The sequence below is a fragment of the Oryctolagus cuniculus genome, chromosome 14 (genome assembly GCF_964237555.1).
Source record: "Oryctolagus cuniculus chromosome 14, mOryCun1.1, whole genome shotgun sequence".
Classification (NCBI taxonomy): domain Eukaryota; kingdom Metazoa; phylum Chordata; class Mammalia; order Lagomorpha; family Leporidae; genus Oryctolagus; species Oryctolagus cuniculus.
Window position 1 is genome coordinate 57,976,161 of NC_091445.1, and position 20,355 is coordinate 57,996,515.

Sequence of the window (20,355 nt, forward strand, 5' to 3'; positions counted from 1 at the left end):
TCCAATTGAGGACCTCCTGGTCTACCAGCACCTCCTTTTGATGAAGTAAATGGTAATGGTATCTCCCTGAAATCCCTTGTGGAGCTTAATCTCCATATTTCCATGGCACCTTCCCCCCAGGTCCTGGATGAAACTGGGGCACCCTGGGAAAAGGGCGCATTTTGATTACTGAGTAGGAGGGTAGAATTATTCATGGAGCCAGGTGGGGGTGAGCACTTGTGACGTACGGGTACCTCCAGCTCTGCTAGCCTAACCAGTGGCCTGCCTATCCTATATCAAACCCATGCAGAGAAGGGCAGGTGCTACCAAGAGCAAGGAGGCCCCCACAGCGTGGAGGAGGATGGGCAAATCCCCGAACCAAAACCAGGATTCTGTTTGGGGATAAAAAAAGAGGATTGGATGCTGAGCAGAATCCGCAGTGTTCTCTACGACTCAAAATAAGCATGTCACAGAGTTGGTTGCCAACTGTCTAGTGATCTTCAAGCTGTTTTTAGCTGCTTAACTTTATTCAAATAAAACCTTACTGAGAAGAATAAGCAAATAAAACTAATACAATGAGAGCAGCTGTGGTTGCAAGCCCGCGGAAGGCTGTGTACTGTGGTTTAAGCATCGCTGGTGGATTAGTTCATGTGAACTTCAAACATCTTTCTCTTCCTGCTCTCCTTTCATCCTGTGATAGAGTTGTATTATGTGGGACCGACTTCTCCTTGTGTCAAGGGCATTCTATGCAGTCAACTGGCCAGAGACGACAGAGTAATTACAGGGTTTGGACAAATAGGGGCCTTTAGGGAAGCCATTGAGGTGGGGAGAGCAGATTTGGGCAGATGAGACCAGAGGCTAAGATGACAGGGAGCCAGGGAGAAGAGCTCCTCTGAGTGGGGTGGTGACCTCTGATCCTGCAGCTGACTAATTCACTCTCTGCCAGCATGGTGTGGGTGGTCCTGGCCCACGGGTGATGTTTGCATCCAGGAGGAAGCAAAAGGCCTGTTGGGGCAAGATAGAGGCACTGGCTGGGATCCCATGTGTCACAAAGGGCAGACAAGGCGTGCAGGTCCAAGGCTTTAAGAGTGTCACTTTGGGATGGGGTGCATGTAGGGCAGGCACATAAAATGCCAGTCACTCAGTTAAATTTGAATTTCAGACAAACAACAAATAATAGTTGTTGTTCAAACAGTGCTTTACTCAAATCATTATTTGGCTATTATAATTTGAATCTGAATAATATTTAGTATAATTATGTCCCAAATATTGTGCAAGATATACATGCATACTAAGACTCAATACAATATTGGGGACATACTTACATTAAACCTTTGTCTGAAATTGTTCTTTAACTAGGAGCTGTATGTTCTTATTTGCTGAAGCTAACCACCCTAACTGGGTAGGAAATGGGAGTCTCCTGGAATGTCAGGAGGTGAGAGCTGACTTTCTTCCCATGGTCAATCATGGAGCAGTCGGCAATTCTGATCCTACCCAGCCAACAGCGTCCGTGACCCTGTCCCTTCCATTACCTGAAAGTCATGTTAAAGCACAGATACTGGCATGGCAGTTCTTGTGAATTAGAACCTCCAAGGACTGGACCTGCTCTATCTGTAATTAGACCAGGTGATGCTGGGACTCCGCCCAGCCTAGGAAAACCACTTCCAAGTTCATGACACTCAGTGTTATTGCACACTCCCTCAGGAGTGACTGCTGGCTGGCTTAACCATTTGGAGAACCGGGAGCACCAGGTGCATCGGTGTTTTTCTTTCCATTTCTCTTCTTTTCTGGCCTTGGGTCTGTGGTAAAGGACTTGGGTGGAAGGCAGGATAGTGCCAGGACTGAGCAGGACAGAACGCTGGGCCTGCGAGGCAGGGCACAAGACCACCTGCATCAGGGAAGGTGGCCAAGGTTTTAATCACGTCCCTGGGTGAAAAGACTTGAGATTTTAAGCCGAGAACAAGTCTTCGTGTTTTGTCACATGATCCCTTCGAGGTCTGACTTGGCACCATCTACGTGCTCAGCATGGCAAGAATGATGCTGAGCTTGGATTTTTCCAACCCGGGTGCGTAAAGCAAGTTGTAAATGCTCCAGTGGAAGTTGGTGAGTGGCAGGTAAGGGCCATATTGCTAATCTTGGTAATTCCTCGGGTCAGCGGCAGGCCTGAAAACATCTCTCTCATGGCTCCTTGCCCGACAGGGCTCAGCGAAGTACCGACTGGCCCACCGTCTTAAAGCTTTGAGCCCACAATGTACCCAACTGCCTCTGTTTCCCCTGTATAGAGGCATCCCAGGGCCCATGTTTTCCCTAATTCAGAGAACTACTCAGGCTTTTTTTAAAAAATTGTTCTAATTTCCTGTCTTCCTGGAGAGAGGCTTTGCCTAGTGGATGACAATCTGCCTTCCAGTCTCAAGTGAGTTTTTGCTGAGTGACGTCACAGACACCTAGTGCTCTGGCTGTCGGCTGAGTGGCAGGTCCCCTCTCAATCTGTTCTCCCATCTGTGTCATGAGGAAGCTGCCACAAGGCCACGGAGCTCTGGGAAAAGCTGGAGCTGTCTGGAATTTCCGCAGCATAAGGCTCCCCGACGGGGCTCCAGGTTAAGTGTAGAAAGGAGAATGTGGCTTCTCCTGGCTTTTTTCTCTGTGCTTTTTACTCTATCCCTTTGCCCTTCTCTCGCCCAGCCACTCCCATGCACCCCTCGTCCCCTCGTGGCCTGCTCGCGGCTTTGTAGTTTCTCATAGCTATATTACATCTAGAAGGTGCCTGTCTTAGTCTGTGTGCGCTGCTCTAGCAAAATACTGGAGACTGGGTGATTGATGAACAGAAATGTCTATCCCCGTGTTCTGGAGGTGGGGGGTCCAAGCCAGAGTGCCAGCAGGTGGCGTGTCTCTGCTTCCTAGAGGGTACCTTGCAGCTGCAGCCTCTAGAGATGATGGGAGGCAGAGTGGGCACCAGAAGCTGGGGCTCCCAACCTTTCATGAGGCACCGATCATTTATGAGGGCTGAACCCTCATGGCAGTCCCTCCCCAAAGGCTCCACCTCCTCAGACCATTGCAATTAGGGGTAAATTTCTTTCATTTCTGTTTTTAGAGATTTATTTATTTATTTGAAAGGTAGAGTTGGCACAAGAGAGGGAGCAACACAGAGAGAAAGGCAGATCTTCCATCCCCAGGTTCCTTCCCAAAATGGCCATGACCACTGGGGCTGGGCCAGCTAGAAGCCAAGATCCTGGAACTCCATCCAGGTCTCCCATGTGGGTGGCAGGGGTGCAAGCACTTGGGCCATCCTCTGCTGTCTTCCAAGACTCTTTAGCAGGAAGCTGAATCAGAAGCAGAGCACCTGGGACTCAAACTGGTGCTCAGAAGGGATACTGGCTTCACAGACAGCGGCTTAACCTTACATTGCACCAAAACACTGGCCCCATGGGTTACATTTCAACACAGGACTTAAGGGGGACACATTCAGACCATAGCAGTGTTCTCCCTTCCCCAGAGCTGTGAACTTAGAAATGAAGAAGAAAGGCTAAGCTGGTAAATACAACAGATGTGGTTGAATAGCCAGCCTCAGAGATACCCAAGATAGGAAATTACCCACAGAACGGTGTAGAATCCAATACCTGAGTCAGTAATCTTGCGGAGGATGGACTGAAATGCGATTGTGCTTGTAATTCAGAGCAGAGAGATCAATTGTTATCGATGTTATGGTGGTGATTTGAAGAGAGTGGGTGGGAACGAAGGCAGTGCAGCTAACAGGAAGGAAGTCTTCCAGGGGCTAGAAGTTAGTGGGGCCTGTTCTGGTGTTGTCTCAGGGAGAGAAGTGGCTTGGCTAAGTAGGAATTAGGCAGTTTGCTTTGTGAAGTCCAGGCTGTGATGTGGGCCCGTGAGTGCCTGAAGCTACCAGAGCTGGGGTGTGGATGGGTTGGGGCTTCCTGTGCTTACCTGGCCCACTTTGTTCCAAAGCTTGCTACCTCTGCATCCTGCCTTCAGGGCAGGCAGGAATCCATCAGATTGATGCAGACCTCCTGTCCACTTAATAAGGTGCTTGAAATTGAAAATTAATGAATGAACGTTCCTGCTGGTGACTGTGCATCTACACATGAGAGGTAGACAAGCTGTTCAGCGTGCCCGACAGAGGCACGTTTCTAAGTCCAAGAGTCTGAAGACATGGATGGCAGGGAACAGCCAGGATCAGGGGCACTTTGTGTCCTCTCCCTGGCCTCCCGGTGGCCTTCCCTGGCCACACAGCTTGTAACAGTGCGCATGCCCAGTGGTTGTGGTCCAGCCTCCTTGCTTCCCCAGAACTTTCCCCAAGGCCACCACAGCAGTGCCCAGAGCAGAACCCCGACGTGATTTTCAGCTGACTTCCTCCCCACGTCGGCTCTCTTTCACCTCCTTGTCCTCTCCTTTATTTCTCTCCTGTCTATTACAAGCCAGGATGGCGCAGGAGTAGACATGGCGACTAATACAACACACTCCTTCAGTCTTTCCTTCTCCTTCCTTCTGACTTCTTGGCTACCAGGGGTCAAGTGAGGATTGCTTGCTCCCTCACTCCCATGGGCTTTGACTCGCCTTCCTATTGTCTGAGACCTTTCCCACAGGCAGGCCTGGGAAAGGGGAAGCTGCTCAGAGAAGCGCAAGGCTGAACCTCTGTGCTCCCTGGTCTGTTGGTTTCCTCTGAGGATTCTCTCTCTGCACCAGGCAGTCCAGCCCCGGCTCCTGCAAGCAAGCAAGCCGTCCAGGGAGAGGAGGACAGGGGGCAGCGAGTCTCTGCACAAGGGAGATCTTTGCCAAACTCCAGTGTCTGCAAGGCCTCGGTGGAAACACCGGATTTCCCATCATTACCCCCACCCCAGGCAAGTTCCTCCCCACTTCTTGAAACCTTGGTCGTTTCTGTTGCTTCAAAGAGCTTTTCTGCAGTAAGACATATTTCTTCTTGTCTTCCAGAAGAGCTGGGCTGGGGTTAGAGGCCCATGAATGTAAAACCAGCCCCGGGGCCCACCTCCTCCCTTTGCCTTGGCAGATTCTCAAAGTCTGATAAAGCAATTTGGCCCATCTCCTCTGCAGTTAAAACTTCCATGTGTTGTGTGTATGCTTCTTAATGAGGCTGGTGACTCCATGCCTGACTTGCTAATTCAGCTCCAAAGCCTGGGAGAAGGCCAGAGCTGGAAAGAAACCTCATCAGCCCACCTCACTGGTGGATGAAGAAACTGAGGCTCAGAACATTGAAAACACTTGACCTTCAGCTAGCTAACAGCAGTGTGCCCTCATGCCCGTTGCAACTGTGTGAGTCTTTGTGAATCAGTGATGATACTGGACCCTATGCTAAAAATTTAAACACAGTAAATGGATTAGGTACCCAAACATCTAAACACCAGAAACATCTAAGCAGCATACTTGTTCCAAAAGGATTTGTAAAACAACCAGCCCCCTTTAAAAAAAATGACTCCAGATGAAAGAACTTATTACAGTGTATGCTATATGTTGATGACGGGAGCTACAGGGTTGTGGATGGTGGGTTGGTGCTGTCACAGCTGCTCACACCACACAAGCGGACAGGATGGTCCGACTGTACTGGGCAATCACCGTGAGAGGAATCGTTGCAAGGTTGCTTACGGTAGGGGTTTCACCACCCAGGGCCAAGACAGGTCAGGTTGGGGGATCTTGGGCAGGGCAGTTCCCTCGCACCTTAATAGATGTCTAGTTCTGTTTGTCAGCTTTCCATCACTGTAACAAAATACTTGAGGAAAGCTGCTCATGAAGCAAGGAGGTTTGTTCTGACTCACGTTTGTGGAGGTGGCCGTGTTGGTTCGGCATCTGGTGATGACCTCCTTGTAGGCCGACTCCTGGGGCAGCACAGAGTGTCACGGGGCCAGAGAGAGTACAGCCAAGGGAAAGATCACATGGGAGCCGGGAAGAATGGGGTATGGTTTTTATAACCAAGCCTCTCATGAGAACTACCTTCTAATGCACACCCCCAAGGACCTGTGGATCTTCACCTGTCCCAGGTAATCCATAATTGGATTGCATTTCCACTTTTCTTTTTTTGTTTGTTTAAAGATTTATTTATTTATTGGAATGATTTACACAGAGAGAGAAGGAGAGGCAGAAAGAGAGAGAAAGGTCCTCCATTCTCTGGTTCAATCCCCAATTGGCCACAATGACTGGAGCTGGGCCAATCCGAAGCCAGGAGCTTCTTCTGGGTCTCCCATGTGGGTGCAGGGGCCCAAGGACTTGAGCCATCCTCTGCTGCTATCCCAGGCCACAGCAGAGAGCTGGATTGGAAGTGGAACAGCCTGGACTAGAACTGGTGCCCATATGGGATGCCAGCACAGCAGGTGGCAGCTTTACCCACTATGCCACAGTGCCGGCCCCTGCATTTCCACTTTCTTTTTTTTTTTTTTTTTGACAGGCAGAGTGGACAGTGAGAGAGAGAGAGACAGAGAGAGAAAGGTCTTCCTTTTGCCGTTGGTTCACCCTCCAATGGCCGCCGCTGCAGCCGGCGCACCGCGCTGATCCTGGCAGGAGCCAGGAGCCAGGTGCTTCTCCTGGTCTCCCATGGGGTGCAGGGCCCAAGCACCTGGGCCATCCTCCACTGCACTCCCTGGCCACAGCAGAGGGCTGGCCTGGAAGAGGGGCAACCGGGACAGAATCCGGCGCCCCAACCGGGACTAGAACCCGGTGTGCCGGCGCCGCAAGGTGGAGGATTAGCCTATTGAGCCACGGCGCCGGCGCATTTCCACTTTCTTAGTCCCATTGGCTTATACCTTTGGGGTTTAAATGCCTGCATGAGTTTGGGACCCTGTCCTATACAAATCATAGCACTATCCTGTGTATTCCTGATGATTTGTGTCTCAATGCTGCAACGGTCCACACTGTGGGCCTCTCGGGCGGTTGGGATTGCAGGCTGGATGTCATGAGTGCCTTTCCTAGCAAAGTGTGGCTTCTCTCCATCTCTGATTACCCACTGAGTTGAGGAGCTCTAGGCTTTGCTAGTGACTTGGCTGAGAGCGACAAAGCACCCTCCAGTATTCTAGATTTCCCTACCATTTTCTGAACTCCACAACCTCCATCAATACATCAATTATATTCCCAAGGCTAGCAGTTGACAGTTTGACCGAGTTTTTCACAGGACTTTGCTAAGGTCACCACTTTCCAGCCTGAAATGGTCAAGTGCTTAGCTTGTGCTTGCCAGCCTTTCCCACTCATCCAGTTCCACATTTTTGTTTCTATTACTTTTAGTTCTCTCACTTCTAGGTACCAAATTCCTTGTGTGTTCAGCTACTAGGTGTATTTAGAAAACTCAATGACTTGGGGCTGGCATTGTGGCAAAGTTGGTAAAGCCACCACGTGCAGCACTGACATCCTAAATGGATACTGGTTTGAGTCCTTGCTGCTCCACTTGTGATTCAGCTCCCTACCAATGTGCCTGGGAAAGCAGTGGAAGATGGCCCAAATGCTTGGACCCATGCCCCCACATGGGAGACCCAGAAAAAGCTCCTAGCTTCAGTCTGGCCCAGCTCTAGCCATTTTGGCCATTTAGGGAGTGAACCAGCAGAAGGAAGGTTTCTAACTCTGCCATTCAAATGGCTAAAAAAATTTTAAAAAAGAAAAATCAATAACCCACAATGGGATATTTTTCCTATGATTTCAGATCTTCTCTTAAGAAGGGTTAATATAAATTCTTCCCAACAATTTCCACTGTAAGAGAAGCTGCCTTTTAGTTGAGTATATTGCCACACCCAAAATACAGGGAGAAGGAGAGTAGCTATCAGCTGGGTGCTGGCTTGGGTTACGTGGTACAGCTGAAGAAGGTGAGATTGTCAAAAACGGGCAGGTGCATGCTGAGGTCCATGGAGCAAGGTCAAGTGCAGTGGACCCAGGTTCCCATCCTAGCCCTGTTACTTACTAACTGTGAGACCTTGGGCAAATTAACTAGCCTCTTTGACTCTACTACTCTCTGCACCTATCAAAAGGGATAGTAATGATATCTTCCTGCAGTATTGTGGCAATTAATAGGGTAATCCACAGCAGATGCTCATTTTGATCACTGATACACAGCTATGCTCAGAAAACTTAACCAGTAGCTGATATTGGTGAGATGGAACCAGACATCCTTGCTTTCTAAGGGGTGGTGAGGACTGGAGGGAGAAGGAGCTCTAAGGAAGCTCCCAGGACACTGCTGTTTCCCTTCCATTTGCTCTTCTGGAGCCACACTGTCCACTTCCATCTCCGGGCAGCCAAGCCAGCTGACACCTCAGCATTTGGGCACCTGCGGTCCCCTCTGCCTGTGACAAGCTGCCCAGGGGTATCCCTGCCTTCTCAGAGAGGCCTCCCCTTCTCTCCTCGTTCCTCCATCACTCCTGTCCTCTGGCACTACCATAGTTCTCTTCATAGATGCCATATCCTGTGTTTGTAGACTCATTCGCCATCATCAGAACACAGACTTCATGAGCCTTTGTAGGGATGTTGTCTGTTCGGTACCCACTGCATGACACGCACTCAGTGAACATTTGTTGAATGAGTGAGTAGTGAGTAGTAGGTATTTCATAAACATTGGTTTCCTTTAAAGGATACTGGTTGTGTTTTTTTTTTTTTTAAGATTTATTTTATTTATTTGAAATATAGAGTTACAGAGAGAGGTAGAGACACAGAGAGAGGTCTTCCGTCTGCTGGTTCACTGCCCAGATGGCCGCAATGGCCTGAGCTGCACCGATACAAAGCCAGGAGCTTTTTGTGGATCTCTCACATGGGTGCTTTTCCATTTTCTACTGCTTTCCCAGAGAGCTAGATAGGAAGAGGAACAGCTGGGACTAGAACCAGCACCCATATGGGATGCCAGTGCTTCAGCCAGGGTTTTCACCTGCTGTGCCATAGCGCTGGCCCCGCAAATACTGGTGTTTTTTGTTTGTTTGTTTGTTTTTCAATTGGAAGAGGAATCCAGCCAAAAGCTTAGAAAGATCAGTGACCTTGGCACTTAGCTGAGGGCTGCAGACTAGGAGGCCATCTGGAACCCAGACAGGTGGAAGGGGGAGCTGGTATGAGACAGCCTAGTGGGAATCTGGCTTTGAGGCAAGCTCTGGGTAAACCAGGGGACCCTTTTATACCCTCTGCCATGCTAAGGACTTAGTCTCTGAATTTTGGGTGACCCTGGGACCGTGGCAGATGACTAATCTCACTTAGGTAGTATTTATCAACCTTTTAAAATCATTAGCATCCTGCCCCCATTTGGAGAAAAATTAAGTCAAATTAAACTTCCAACATAGGAAAATAAATACCAAGGAGCAAGATTCTGGGAGGGCTGAGCTTTAGCAGGGGTGAGGTCCACTCACCATTATAAGATCTAAGATTTTCTTGCCTCCCCCGAAGCAAATTTCACCCTCTTGCCAGTCAAGTCACCTCTACTGAGAAACCACAACTTTGCTGAAAGAGGAAGCTGACAGATTCCAAACCCTGGATTGAGAAATTACCTCAGTAACAGGTGCATTTACTGTGACTGCTAAGGCTGTCAGCTTCAAGCTACTCAAAATTAATTTAAATTATCATGGCTATTTGCTCGAGATGGGAATCTAATTGGAGAATTATATATGGCAGACAAAAGTGGTCTGGGCTGCTGACATGATCCCTACATCCACAAATTCTGCTGACTGTGGACATGAGTTACCGCTCAGGGACCTTCGCAGAGACGAGCCTTTGAGAGGTGTTGATGGTTTTAACTGCACATTTCTGGTCTCTTGTCTGGGGCAACATTTCACTCACTGGGATAGAATGTTTCTCTGAGTGTTCTGGAAGAACCACACTGGTTCACTCCCTAAGTGGCCAAAATGGTCTGGGCTGAATCAAGCCAAAGCCAAGATCCTGGGACTCCATCTGGATCTCCCATGTGGGTGCAGGGGCCCAAGCACTTGGGCCATCTTCTGCTGCTTTCCCAGGCACAATAACAGGGAGTGGGATCGGAAGTGGGGCAGCAGCATCCAATCGGTGGCAGCTTAATCTGCTGTACCACAATGCTCGCTCCTAGTTCAGTTTTCAAAATGTCATTTATTGTACAGATTGATAGGATTTTCCAAATGGGAGAGGAACAGCAACACAGCCTCATCCAAGATGACTAAAACCCAAGAACAGGAGTGGTGTGGGGAATCCAGGTGTTCTCTCCAGTCTTGCACTGCCTCTCTCCACTGATGAACTTTATTTCTTGGCAGGAAGACTTTGCTACTCAGTTCACACGCCACACAGCAGGTGGACAACTGTCATTCAGAGCCCTGGATTCCAAAGTTACAGTTCCTACTGTGGACAAGAAGCTAGGACCCTTCTCTCTGAGTCCAGGACTCAGTTCTCAGGGAAGATCTCTGATTGGGCGAGATGCTCAGCCCCAGGCCAATCAGCAGGAGGGTTTTATTATGTGACAAGGCTGTGAAGAGGGTTATCATAGGCTTGTAGCACATGGCTTTCCTTTTACTTACACAACTCTCAGGGTACTATAACTTTCTCAGTTGCCTCATTGATAGTATTTTCCCAATGCCATGTTCAAAACCTGGTTCTTAATACACAGTTCCTTCCAAAACTCAGTGTAAAATGAAATGAAAAAATGTCAAAATGTTTAACTCAATGCACTTTAAAAATTTTAAATCCATGCCTACCATTTTCCATGAGTTTCTTGAAGACCTATTATAGATGTTCAGTAAGTACTTGCTGAATGAGTAACAAGAGGGAAAAAAAATTCTGAACCACTCTTGTTTGGTTGTCTTTTAATTAGATTTATGTAAAGAGCATTTTCCTCAAGATATTTACTCTGAGTCTGACTAATACCTTGAATTACAGGCCATTGAAATTTTAATTAAACACCTTTAATGATTTTTTGTTAATTATTGAGAGTCTCCAATGTAATAGCACTGTGCCAGGGTAGGGAATGCATTGTTGAATATATGAATATGAAAATACAAATACTGTCACTGTATCTGAGGACATCTCTGGCACATCGCAAAGGCCTCAGAGGTCATTTAGCTTAACTGTCACATTTTTACAGATGAGGAAATAGTGGCTCAGGAAGTTGTTAGGCCCGCCAGGAAGTGTTTTGGTTTGCTCAGAAGATTTCATTAGGTCTGCGTGTGAAGCTATTTCTCAGCGAGAGGTATTACTTATTTTGGACAAAGAAGACATGCAGTGTTTGTACATATATGGATTATCTTTTTTCTGATCTTGCATTTCTTTTTAATAGCCTGGTGATTATGTAGATGATATTTGCTAAGCTTTTGATTTATTTGGAAGCAATTAATAGCTGGCACTCGGGTGCTTTGGAAACTCAAATCACACTGCAGTAGAAGTTTTTATGTGGTTAATGAATAATAAGGCCATTTATTATTGACATGGCTTCTGACACCTCTTCCATTTATTATTATTTCTCACTTCCTAAGATGGCTGGAAAATGTTTTCCACCTTTAGTGGCATGGACTATATTGACTTCCTCTAGGGAAAGTGAAGCTGGGGGAAGAAAGTGAAAGGAACCATTTTTCTGTGTTTATGGAGAATGGAGATGCACATTTTCTTTGGAGAAGTCAAGTTGGCAGTGGAGTTCACTTACCCTTTCACTGGGGACCCGTTATGTGCCAGACACTGTGTAGGGTTTGGGGGGACGCCACACCAGCTCCAGGAGGGACGCACCTGCCGTAGTAGGCCATGAGTGGCAGCACAGCTATAAACGGTACAGTGAGAAACAAGCAACAGAGACGTTTGTAGAAACATTTCCTAGGAGGTGAAGACTTTGGGGTTGGCCTTTCGATGGTTGCTTTCAATTACTTGCCAAAGGGAAATCAGAGAGGAGACTAACACTTGTAGAATGCTAGAGTTCATGATTTCCTCTGAATCCACATGGTAAAGAGGGAACCCATGCCTAAGCTCAGAATGCAGTCGGCTTAAGTGGAAGCAGATGCTGTCAGAGGTGTGGATGGCTCTTTCTCCTCTTGGTGGCTTTGTAGAATGTACTTCCAGAACGGACAGCCCTCCTGTGTGTGAAGTTGGGTTGACCAGGGCAAATGTCCATAGATTTTAACTTCCTAGGAATGTAATTTCTTAAAAAAAATTATTTATTTATTTATTTGAGAAGTAGAGTTAACAGACAGTGAGAGAGAGAGAGAGATCTTCCATCCGCTGGTTCACTCCCATAATGGCCACAATGGCTAGAGCTATGCCAATCTGAAGCCAGGATTCAGGAGCCAGGAATCTCTGGGTCTCCCACATGGGTGCAGGGGCCCAAGCACCTGGGCCATCCTCCACTGCTTTCCCAGGCCATAGCAGAGAGCTAGATGGAAGAGGAGCAGCCGGGACTAGAACCAGCACCCATATGGGATAACAGTGTCGCAGGCAGAGGATTACCTACTGCGCCACAGCGCCAGCCCCTGTAATTTCTTAATTGTGGCCAGGGCCCTCTACAACCTTGCGAGGCTGGATGTGAGTTTGATAGCATATTGATAGGGGCTGCCCTGGAAAAAGTCAGATAACTTTTCCACACTGGTTAGGAAAACTTCCTGGAGAAGGTCACTGATGCAGAGGCCTCTGTCAGAGGGAAGCAAGTGTGTGAAGATGTGGGGTGGGGGTTGGGGTGGAGGAGACAGAGAACACAGCAGAGGGGAGTGGGGAGAGGCGTGAGGTTCCTGGTGTGTGCCTGGTGCCTGAGAAGCCAGTACAGGCCTTCTGTACGATAGGAGGCCATGCATTCAACGTCAGAAGACTCACTGCTGTAACTGCATGTTTTTTCCCCCTCTTCCTGTCCCAGGTGTGCATGAGCCCAGGGGAGGACCCACTGTCTGTCGCTGCTGGAGGAATACCCAATTTCCAAGTCATCTGTGCGGGCCCTGCTGTGAAATGAGCCAAGCCAGGACTCGTCCGACACTGGCTCTGTTCCTTGTCGCGCACTCGGGAGCCGTTGTCCCACTGTCGTAATTGCGTCCTGTCCTCCTCTTGCCAAGGCCAACAGCCCTGACTCGAGTAGGTGTCCCAGGCTCCTCTGCCAGCCTGAACATGAACACATGCAAAGCTCATGACAACCAGGCTTCGCAAGGGACGTGGGGCCCGGCAGGGCCCGGCCCCCAGGAGCGGGTGCTCTCATGATGCTGGCGTCTGGGACTGAGCACCATGCCCATCACCCAGGACAATGCCGTGCTGCACCTGCCCCTCCTCTGCCAGTGGCTGCAGAACAGCCTGCGGGAGGGCGGGGACGGGCCGGAGCAGCGGCTCTGCCAGGCGGCCATCCAGAAGCTGCAGGAGTACATACAGCTGAACTTTGCTGTGGATGAGAGCTCCGTCCCGCCCGACCGCAGCCCCCCTGCGATGGAGATCTGTACTGTGTACCTCACCAAGGAGCTGGGGGACACGGAGACGGTGGGCCTGAGTTTCGGGAACATCCCTGTGTTCGGGGACTATGGAGAAAAGCGCAGAGGGGGCAAGAAGAGGAAACCCCACCAGGGCCCCGTGCTGGATGTGGGTTGCATCTGGGTGACGGAGCTGAGAAAGAACAGCCCGGCGGGGAAGAGCGGGAAGGTGCGCCTGCGCGACGAGATCCTCTCCCTGAACGGGCAGCTGATGGTCGGAGTTGATGTGGGTGGAGCCAGGTAAGTGGGGGGAGCGTCCTCGGGCTGGGAGCCGGACACGGATGCCCGTGGCCCACCTGTGTCTGATGCTGGGATTGTAGCTGTAGTTGCAGAAGATAATGTCCCGCGGGTGAGAAGCAGGTGCCATGTATCCGAGGAAGGGGAAACAGGGTAAGTTGAGGTTGTGTGGTGTTTCTTGTTTCTTTTTGCTTCATTCTCTCTTAGAGGACTTAGTCGCAAGAGATTTTCCTTTTCGCCTGAAACTTGGGGTAGAGAGAAATGAAACAGTGCAGGAAATAAAGAGTGTGAGAAATGCCCCTCTTAGGCGCTCACTGCAGCTCCTCAGCTTCCATCAGGGCACCTGAGGTCAGGCACCGTCCCGCAATACCTGAGCCTCAGCAACTACGGGCTCCTGACACAGCTACATACTGCAAGATCCACGTGGATCTCCTCTGATCACATGTTTATTGACTATTCTGGAGCATATTTGCTTTCTACCCATGTGGCCACCCACCACAGTGGTGAATTCTGATTGGACTGTTTGGTTGCTTCTCCGTTGAGTCGAGGGAACCTCAAGACTGCCATGAGGTTCAGTGATGGCTAGAAGATCTCCCAGAATTCAGAAAAGCTGTCATGTTCATAGTTATGGTTCATTATGGTGAAAGAATGCAAGATAGAAGGTGCAGGGAGTGCAGTCAGGAGAGAGAAGACACCAGCTTCCTTGGCCGGCGCCGCGGCTCAATAGCTAATCCTCCGCCTGCGGCGCTGGCACACTGGGTTCTAGTCCCAGTCGGGGCTCCAGAGGGTGAACCAACGGCAAAAGGAAGACCTTTCTCTCTGTCTCTCTCTCTCTCACTGTCCACTCTGCCTGTCAAAAAAAAAAAAAAAAAAAAAAAAGACACCAGCTTCTGGTTGCCTCTCCCAGAGGAGCTGAGCACATGGTGCCCAGTTCTAGCAGTGACATGAGACAGCATAGACAGTTACCAGCTAGCGAAGCTCACCGAGCCTCAGTGTCCAGAGTTTTCATTGCAGGGTGGTCACAAGGGCATGGGGTGTGTGTGTGGCTAATGTTAGTTATACTCGGGCTCCGGTTTCTGCAAGGTCAAAGTAAAGGCACGTGCCCGAGGCTCCCACCATAAGTGATGGTTAGCATAAGCTGCTTGGCACAGCACAGTGTCCCTGGGGATGCAGAGACATTCTTTTCAGGGAGGATATTTCAAGGGCTTGGATGTGATCCCCCAGGAGCTGGTCAAGGGCCAGTCCTTTGTTTGGAAGTCATACAGGATAATGGTAAACTTGCTGAGTTAATCCCTCACTGCACACCTGCAGTCCAAGTCTTCCACTGCCTCATAACAACCGAGAAATTAACAATCAGAAGAGAGGAGACTAGCTTGATTTTTCAAGGTTCATTTCCTTCTTCTCTTATGTAAGTGTAAAATGTACCGTTTATTGAGTAGTTTTCACCATAGCGATGTCTGCCAGGCAGTATCTCATTTAAAACCTCCACCTGACTCTCGGAAGGATGGCTATGGAAGAGAAACCTTGGCCACACATCACCACCTTAGCAAGAAGCGGAATTAGATTTGAGCCTGGATCCATCTGGTCCCACAGCCCGCGTTCCCAACCATTGTCTGTGCATAATTTCATGGATGCTTTACAGCTCTACAGATCCCCCCTCAGCATCATCACAGCCTGGAACAAGCTGCAAGGCTTCTACCTACTCAAACTGACACAGCAAACAGAAGCCTCATCTTAGAAAAGGAAACTCCATTTTAAAATAGAATCCCTTTGGAAAACTTACATCCAGACAGAGCGCTTTGGGATTTGGGTACCGTTGTCCCTGAACATTCTTGGGGGATTGGTTCCAAGATGGCCTGCAGTTACCAAAACACTCATATGCTCAAGTCTCTTATATAAAATGCTGTAGTATTTGCATATTGCCAACACACATCCTCCTGCATCCTGTAAGTCGTCCCTGCATTGCTTATAATACCTGGTACAATGTGAATGCTATGCAGATTGCTGTTATGTTTTAAGGAATAACAACAAGAAAAAAGACAGTCTATATATGTTCTGAACAGACACAAAATTTTTTAAAAAGTGTTCTGTCCGCAGATGGTTGGATCAGTATAGAGGGACAACTGTGGTAGGGAGTTTAAAGTGTTTTGCATGTTCTTAAGACATTCTTTTTCACCCTTTGTAACAAAAGGTTTCATGTAACACTGAATTTTCCCACCTATTTAAGTGAGTTTTAGCCTACAAAGTGATCACTAGGAATAAGGGTTCTGTAGAGACCCCGTTGTACCGCTCTGCTGCTTGGCCAACAGAATGTCAGTGACTACCTGTCCACTCTTACTGCAAGCCACAGATGTTAGGGGTCCACACACCGACTTCTCGCCCACCCTAGCAACCTGTGCCAGCAGGTATGATTATAATATAATGCACTGTTTTGGGAAATCTGTTTTGCTCCTCTCTTGAGTTTGATTTGAATTCAAGACTGCCTTCAGTGACACCGTGGGTTGAATTGAGTCCCCCAAAATTCGTACAGCCCAGTACCTCAGAATGTGAAGAATGTGATCATATTGGGAAATGGGGTATGATAGATATAATTAGATAAGATGAGATCGGACTGGAATAGGGTGAGCTCCCTCCTGATCCAATGAAACCGGTGTCCTTACAAAAAGGCAGATTTGGGGACACACACACACACACACACACAGAGAGAGAGAAAGAACACCAAGGTGAAGACTGGAATTAGGCTGCCACAGCCAAGGGACTGCCAGAAGCCAGGAGAAAGACCTGGAGCAGGTTCTTATCCCACACCTCTGTGGAGCACAGCCCCGCCGACACCCTGATCTGTCTTCTGGCTTCTACAACTATGAGATAACACACTTCTGTCACTTATGCTACTTTGTGGTACTTTGTCACAGCAGTGATATTTGACTGTGTCACCTTATGGCCAAGTTGCAGTTTTCTCGCTGACAACAATTCCCCGGGAAACTTTAGAGTACTGTGGATGGTTTTGGAAGAGGACGCTTTGAGAATCACATGTGTTAAGTGTGGGAGGAGCAGGTGCAAAATGTAGCAGATGAGGTCATGGTTTGCTCATTTTAAAAATTGGTTTAGAATCAATTTGGAATGTTTATCCCTAGGGAAAGAATGGAAAATTCACAGCCATGGATTTGACAGTCCTGCTGCACCCCAGATCTAGTACGGACCCTAACCCTGTGATTGCCCCCAGGTTACCATCCCTCTCACTGGCTGATGTTCCTGAGGTCTGCAGGGAGCTTCTGGGCTCCAGGAAGTTCTCACTGTCTTGAGTTTTATCTGGTGTGAACTTCAAGACTTTCTGGGATCAGATGGGGTCTCGGTCATGGTTAATGTCACATGCCTTATCTTGCAGGCATAGCTATAACACATGGAGGACGGTTGTGTTCATGTGCTCTTCCACCTCCACTGTGGGGAAAATGAGATTTTTCTGGAATGTTCTGTTTACTTCTGTTTGGTGCAGGGAGAATGGAAAGGATTTTTTAAAATTAGTTCCTACAGGGAATACTTTGTAAGTCCCATCACTCCCTCACTAGCTTTCTATAAGTAAACCAGACCTATTCCCTGGGGACAGATTGTTCCAAATTGGTAACAAAATGTGGAATTAATTAAAAGAAAACCCACGCAGCCAAACAAATAGACTTTTTTGAGAAGCAAATGGGCCCATGTTTGACTCGTGTATTTTCAGAATGTGAACACTGGATGTTCTTGTTCATGAGTAGATGGGAGTGTAGCCCAGTCCCAGGAGTAGAGACTCAGAGAGATGGATCTGGTTTGAGACCTGCTATTGGCTGTGGGGCTATGGGCAGGTGACCTCAGCTACAGGAGGTGATGTTTCCCTAATAGGGTTGCTTAGTGGAAGAACGAAGATGATCAACTTAATGCACTGAACACAGGCATCTGGCAAGTGGTAGACACTCTGTCAAAAGGAGCTTTTAATACCTCACCCAGCTGGCATCCTGTGGCTTGAACCCTGGGCTTAAGGGAAGGGGAAGAGCCTAACTGCTGGTTCTCTCAGCAGGAAAGACAAAGAGTAATTTTTGACTCAACAACCAGAATCATATTCAAATACAGGGTTCTGCCACCTATACAAGTAGGTATGTTCCAAGAACCCCAGTAGATGCCAAAAACCTTGGATAACACCAACTTCTATAGATACTGTGATTTTTTTCCTGTGATGAAGTTTAATTTATAAACTAGGCACTATTAGAGATTCATAACAACAATAGTGGACCAATCACAGCAACACACTATAACAGCAATGTGAATGCAATCTCTTAGAATATCTGATGGTGCTCTACTGTATTTGCAGACTGGGGTGGGACAGGGCTGAGTACAATTGTGGATAAGGGGGCCCACACTGTATTGAGCAACTGGTGTGGCAGCTGGACAGGAGACATGCAAGAGTGGGGTGCCAGAGCCCACCTGGACACCCCGCTGACTGGCACAGACATCAGTGGCTGTGAGGGCGGCCTGAATGTCAGCCCTAGCTGGAAGTAACTTTCCAGCACAGTACCCACTGCCTCAACATCGTGTGTAAAATTAAATTTAGGGTTGGTACAAGCTGCGACTTTGGTTACCCATGGCAACCTTGGGTTCTCTCTGGATTATAGCAGATTCAAAACAGAGTGTCAAGAGGCCGCTACAAAGCATTACCTGGAGAAATGACTGCCGGCAACAATGTGGGTAAGAGGTTATGGAGAGGAATAGTTGCCAATTACAGCTCTATAATGTAGTCTCTGGGGCCATTTAGCATGAGGGCCCTGCCTGGCAGAATATGCCAGAAGGTCCCTGGGCTCCGCAGGATGGTGTGTATCGTAAGAGGTGGTTGTCACGATGACCTGGAGACATTAAGGAAAGGTTAGCTCTCTTCCTTTCCCTGGCCTCTTGCTGGGAGGGGGAGCTGACTGTAGCCCTGCGCCTCCAGGGTGCGTGGCCTTCTGGTCACCTGCCCTAGGCTTCCTGGTCTAGATCCTCCTCCACATGGTTGGTTCCCCGTGCTCGGTATGAACCCAGATTTACCTCTCTCTCTTAGATAAAGCTCCCACTCTCCTATCTTTTTGCATTAAATAAAAGCCTAAAATGTTAAAAAAAAAAAAAAAAAAAAAAAGGAAAGGTTAGATCAGACTCAGCTGCCGTTTAAGAAGCCAGAGAAGCGTGCAATATACTTTAGAAAGACTGTCGCCCAGCGCCGCGGCTCAGTAGGGCTAGTCCTCCACCTAGCGGTGCCGGCACTCCGGGTTCTAATCCCGGTCGGGGCGCCGGATTCTGTCCCGGTTGCCCCTCTTCCAGGCCAGCTCTCTGCTGTGGCCCGGGAGTGCACCCGCATGGGAGACCAGGAGAAGCACCTGGCTCCTGCCTTCGGATCAGCCGTGGCGGCCATTGGAGGGTGAACCAACGGCAAAAAGAAGACCTTTCTCTCTGTCTCTCTCTCTCACTGTCCACTCTGCCTGTCAAAAAAAAAAAAAAAAAAAAAAAAAATAGACTGCCATTACAGAAGGTTAAAAGGAAAACAAGCTTCAGCGTTTAAAATTCAATTATCTGGAAAACCGCCATGCAGAACAGCCCATGGCCGCGGAGGTGGCTCACACCGCGTGTTGGCCACGGGTGCGTTTGAGCCCCTCATGCTTCCTTTCAGCCTGGGTCCCCGCGCGCCACTGCGTTCACGACTTTCTGTTTCTGGAAAGAATCCCAGAGTTCACCCAAGTCCTCGTTTCTCACTGCACCGAGGAGGAATCTGGGGATTTGGGAAGTGGTTTGCTGTGGTCAAATATCTGCGTGGAGAGGAGCCAGGACCGGCATTCACACCGTCTGACGCGGATTCCAGCACCTTCTCTCCAACACTGCAGCTAGGAACCAGCGAAATTAGGCCGGTTTGTTACAGTTTGCAGCCAAAACAAGCAGAAAATGCAGGGTTTTCCTACGCATTCTGCTAATACGATTACACCGAGGACTTCCGGCTCCTTAAGGGTGAGCGTGCAGCCGCTTCAGCAGCGCGCCATTTGGCGACGCTGGGAGAGACGGCGCGGGCTACCGCCCTGTCAGCCTCAGAGGCTCTGGGGGCCGTCGCCCGCCACCTTGTGGTTGGACCAGAACGGGGAAAGGCGTCGGGCGTTTCGGTCAAGTTGATCCACCCTGTGCGGTGCGGGCGGTGTCTTCCGCCTCCAGCGCCCCTCGGAATCGCAACCCCTGAGCCGTCCCCAGGCGGGCAGTGCCGCCGGCGCCAGGCCGGCCTCCCCGACGCCCCAGCCCGGTCACTCCGCCCTGGCATGCCCTCCTAACCCACCGGGCCTGGGGCCTCAGGCCCCCCACACGTGAATGAGAAGCCCGTGTGTCTGTGACCGATGGGGGAGGTGATCTTTCCTCAGTTTCCCTGACTCAGGCCTCCTAAGGGAGGTGTGAGTAGCAGGTGATTTCCGACGGCGACGGCCAGGCTGGTGCTTGTCTTTAGAAAGCTGACCGCACCGGCAGCCTACGGCTCACCCGCAGAGCAGAGCGGCCCTTCGGGGTCCACTGTCTCCTGGAGGGAAGCGATTACCTAAAGGTAATGCGTTTTCATTGTTTAAAGGGGAGTGAGATGGCAGAGCACGTCCACCCCAGCGGCCTGCTGCCCCTCCGGTACCTGGACAGAGCTGAATGGAGGCACCCCAGCCACCGACTCCAGCCATGGAAGATGCAAAACCCAAATTGCCCACTGAAGTAGTCTGTGTTTCCACGTTAAGCATTACTTTCAGGAACGGTTGTC

At 49.2% G+C, this 20,355-nt stretch overlaps 1 protein-coding gene across 5 annotated transcripts in view; it reads left to right on the forward strand.

Annotated features, from left to right (window-relative positions):
• The window catches only part of PDZD2 (PDZ domain containing 2), a 405,849-nt gene that overhangs the window by 125,045 nt on the left and 260,449 nt on the right, over positions 1-20,355 (forward strand). For all 5 annotated transcript variants that reach the window (XM_017344664.3, XM_051853842.2, XM_070056619.1 and 2 more), the window contains exon 2: positions 12,749-13,583. In XM_017344664.3, coding sequence (XP_017200153.3) covers positions 13,108-13,583 — 476 coding nt within the window. In that variant the 5' untranslated portion in view covers positions 12,749-13,107. The remainder of the gene's footprint in view (positions 1-12,748; positions 13,584-20,355) is intronic.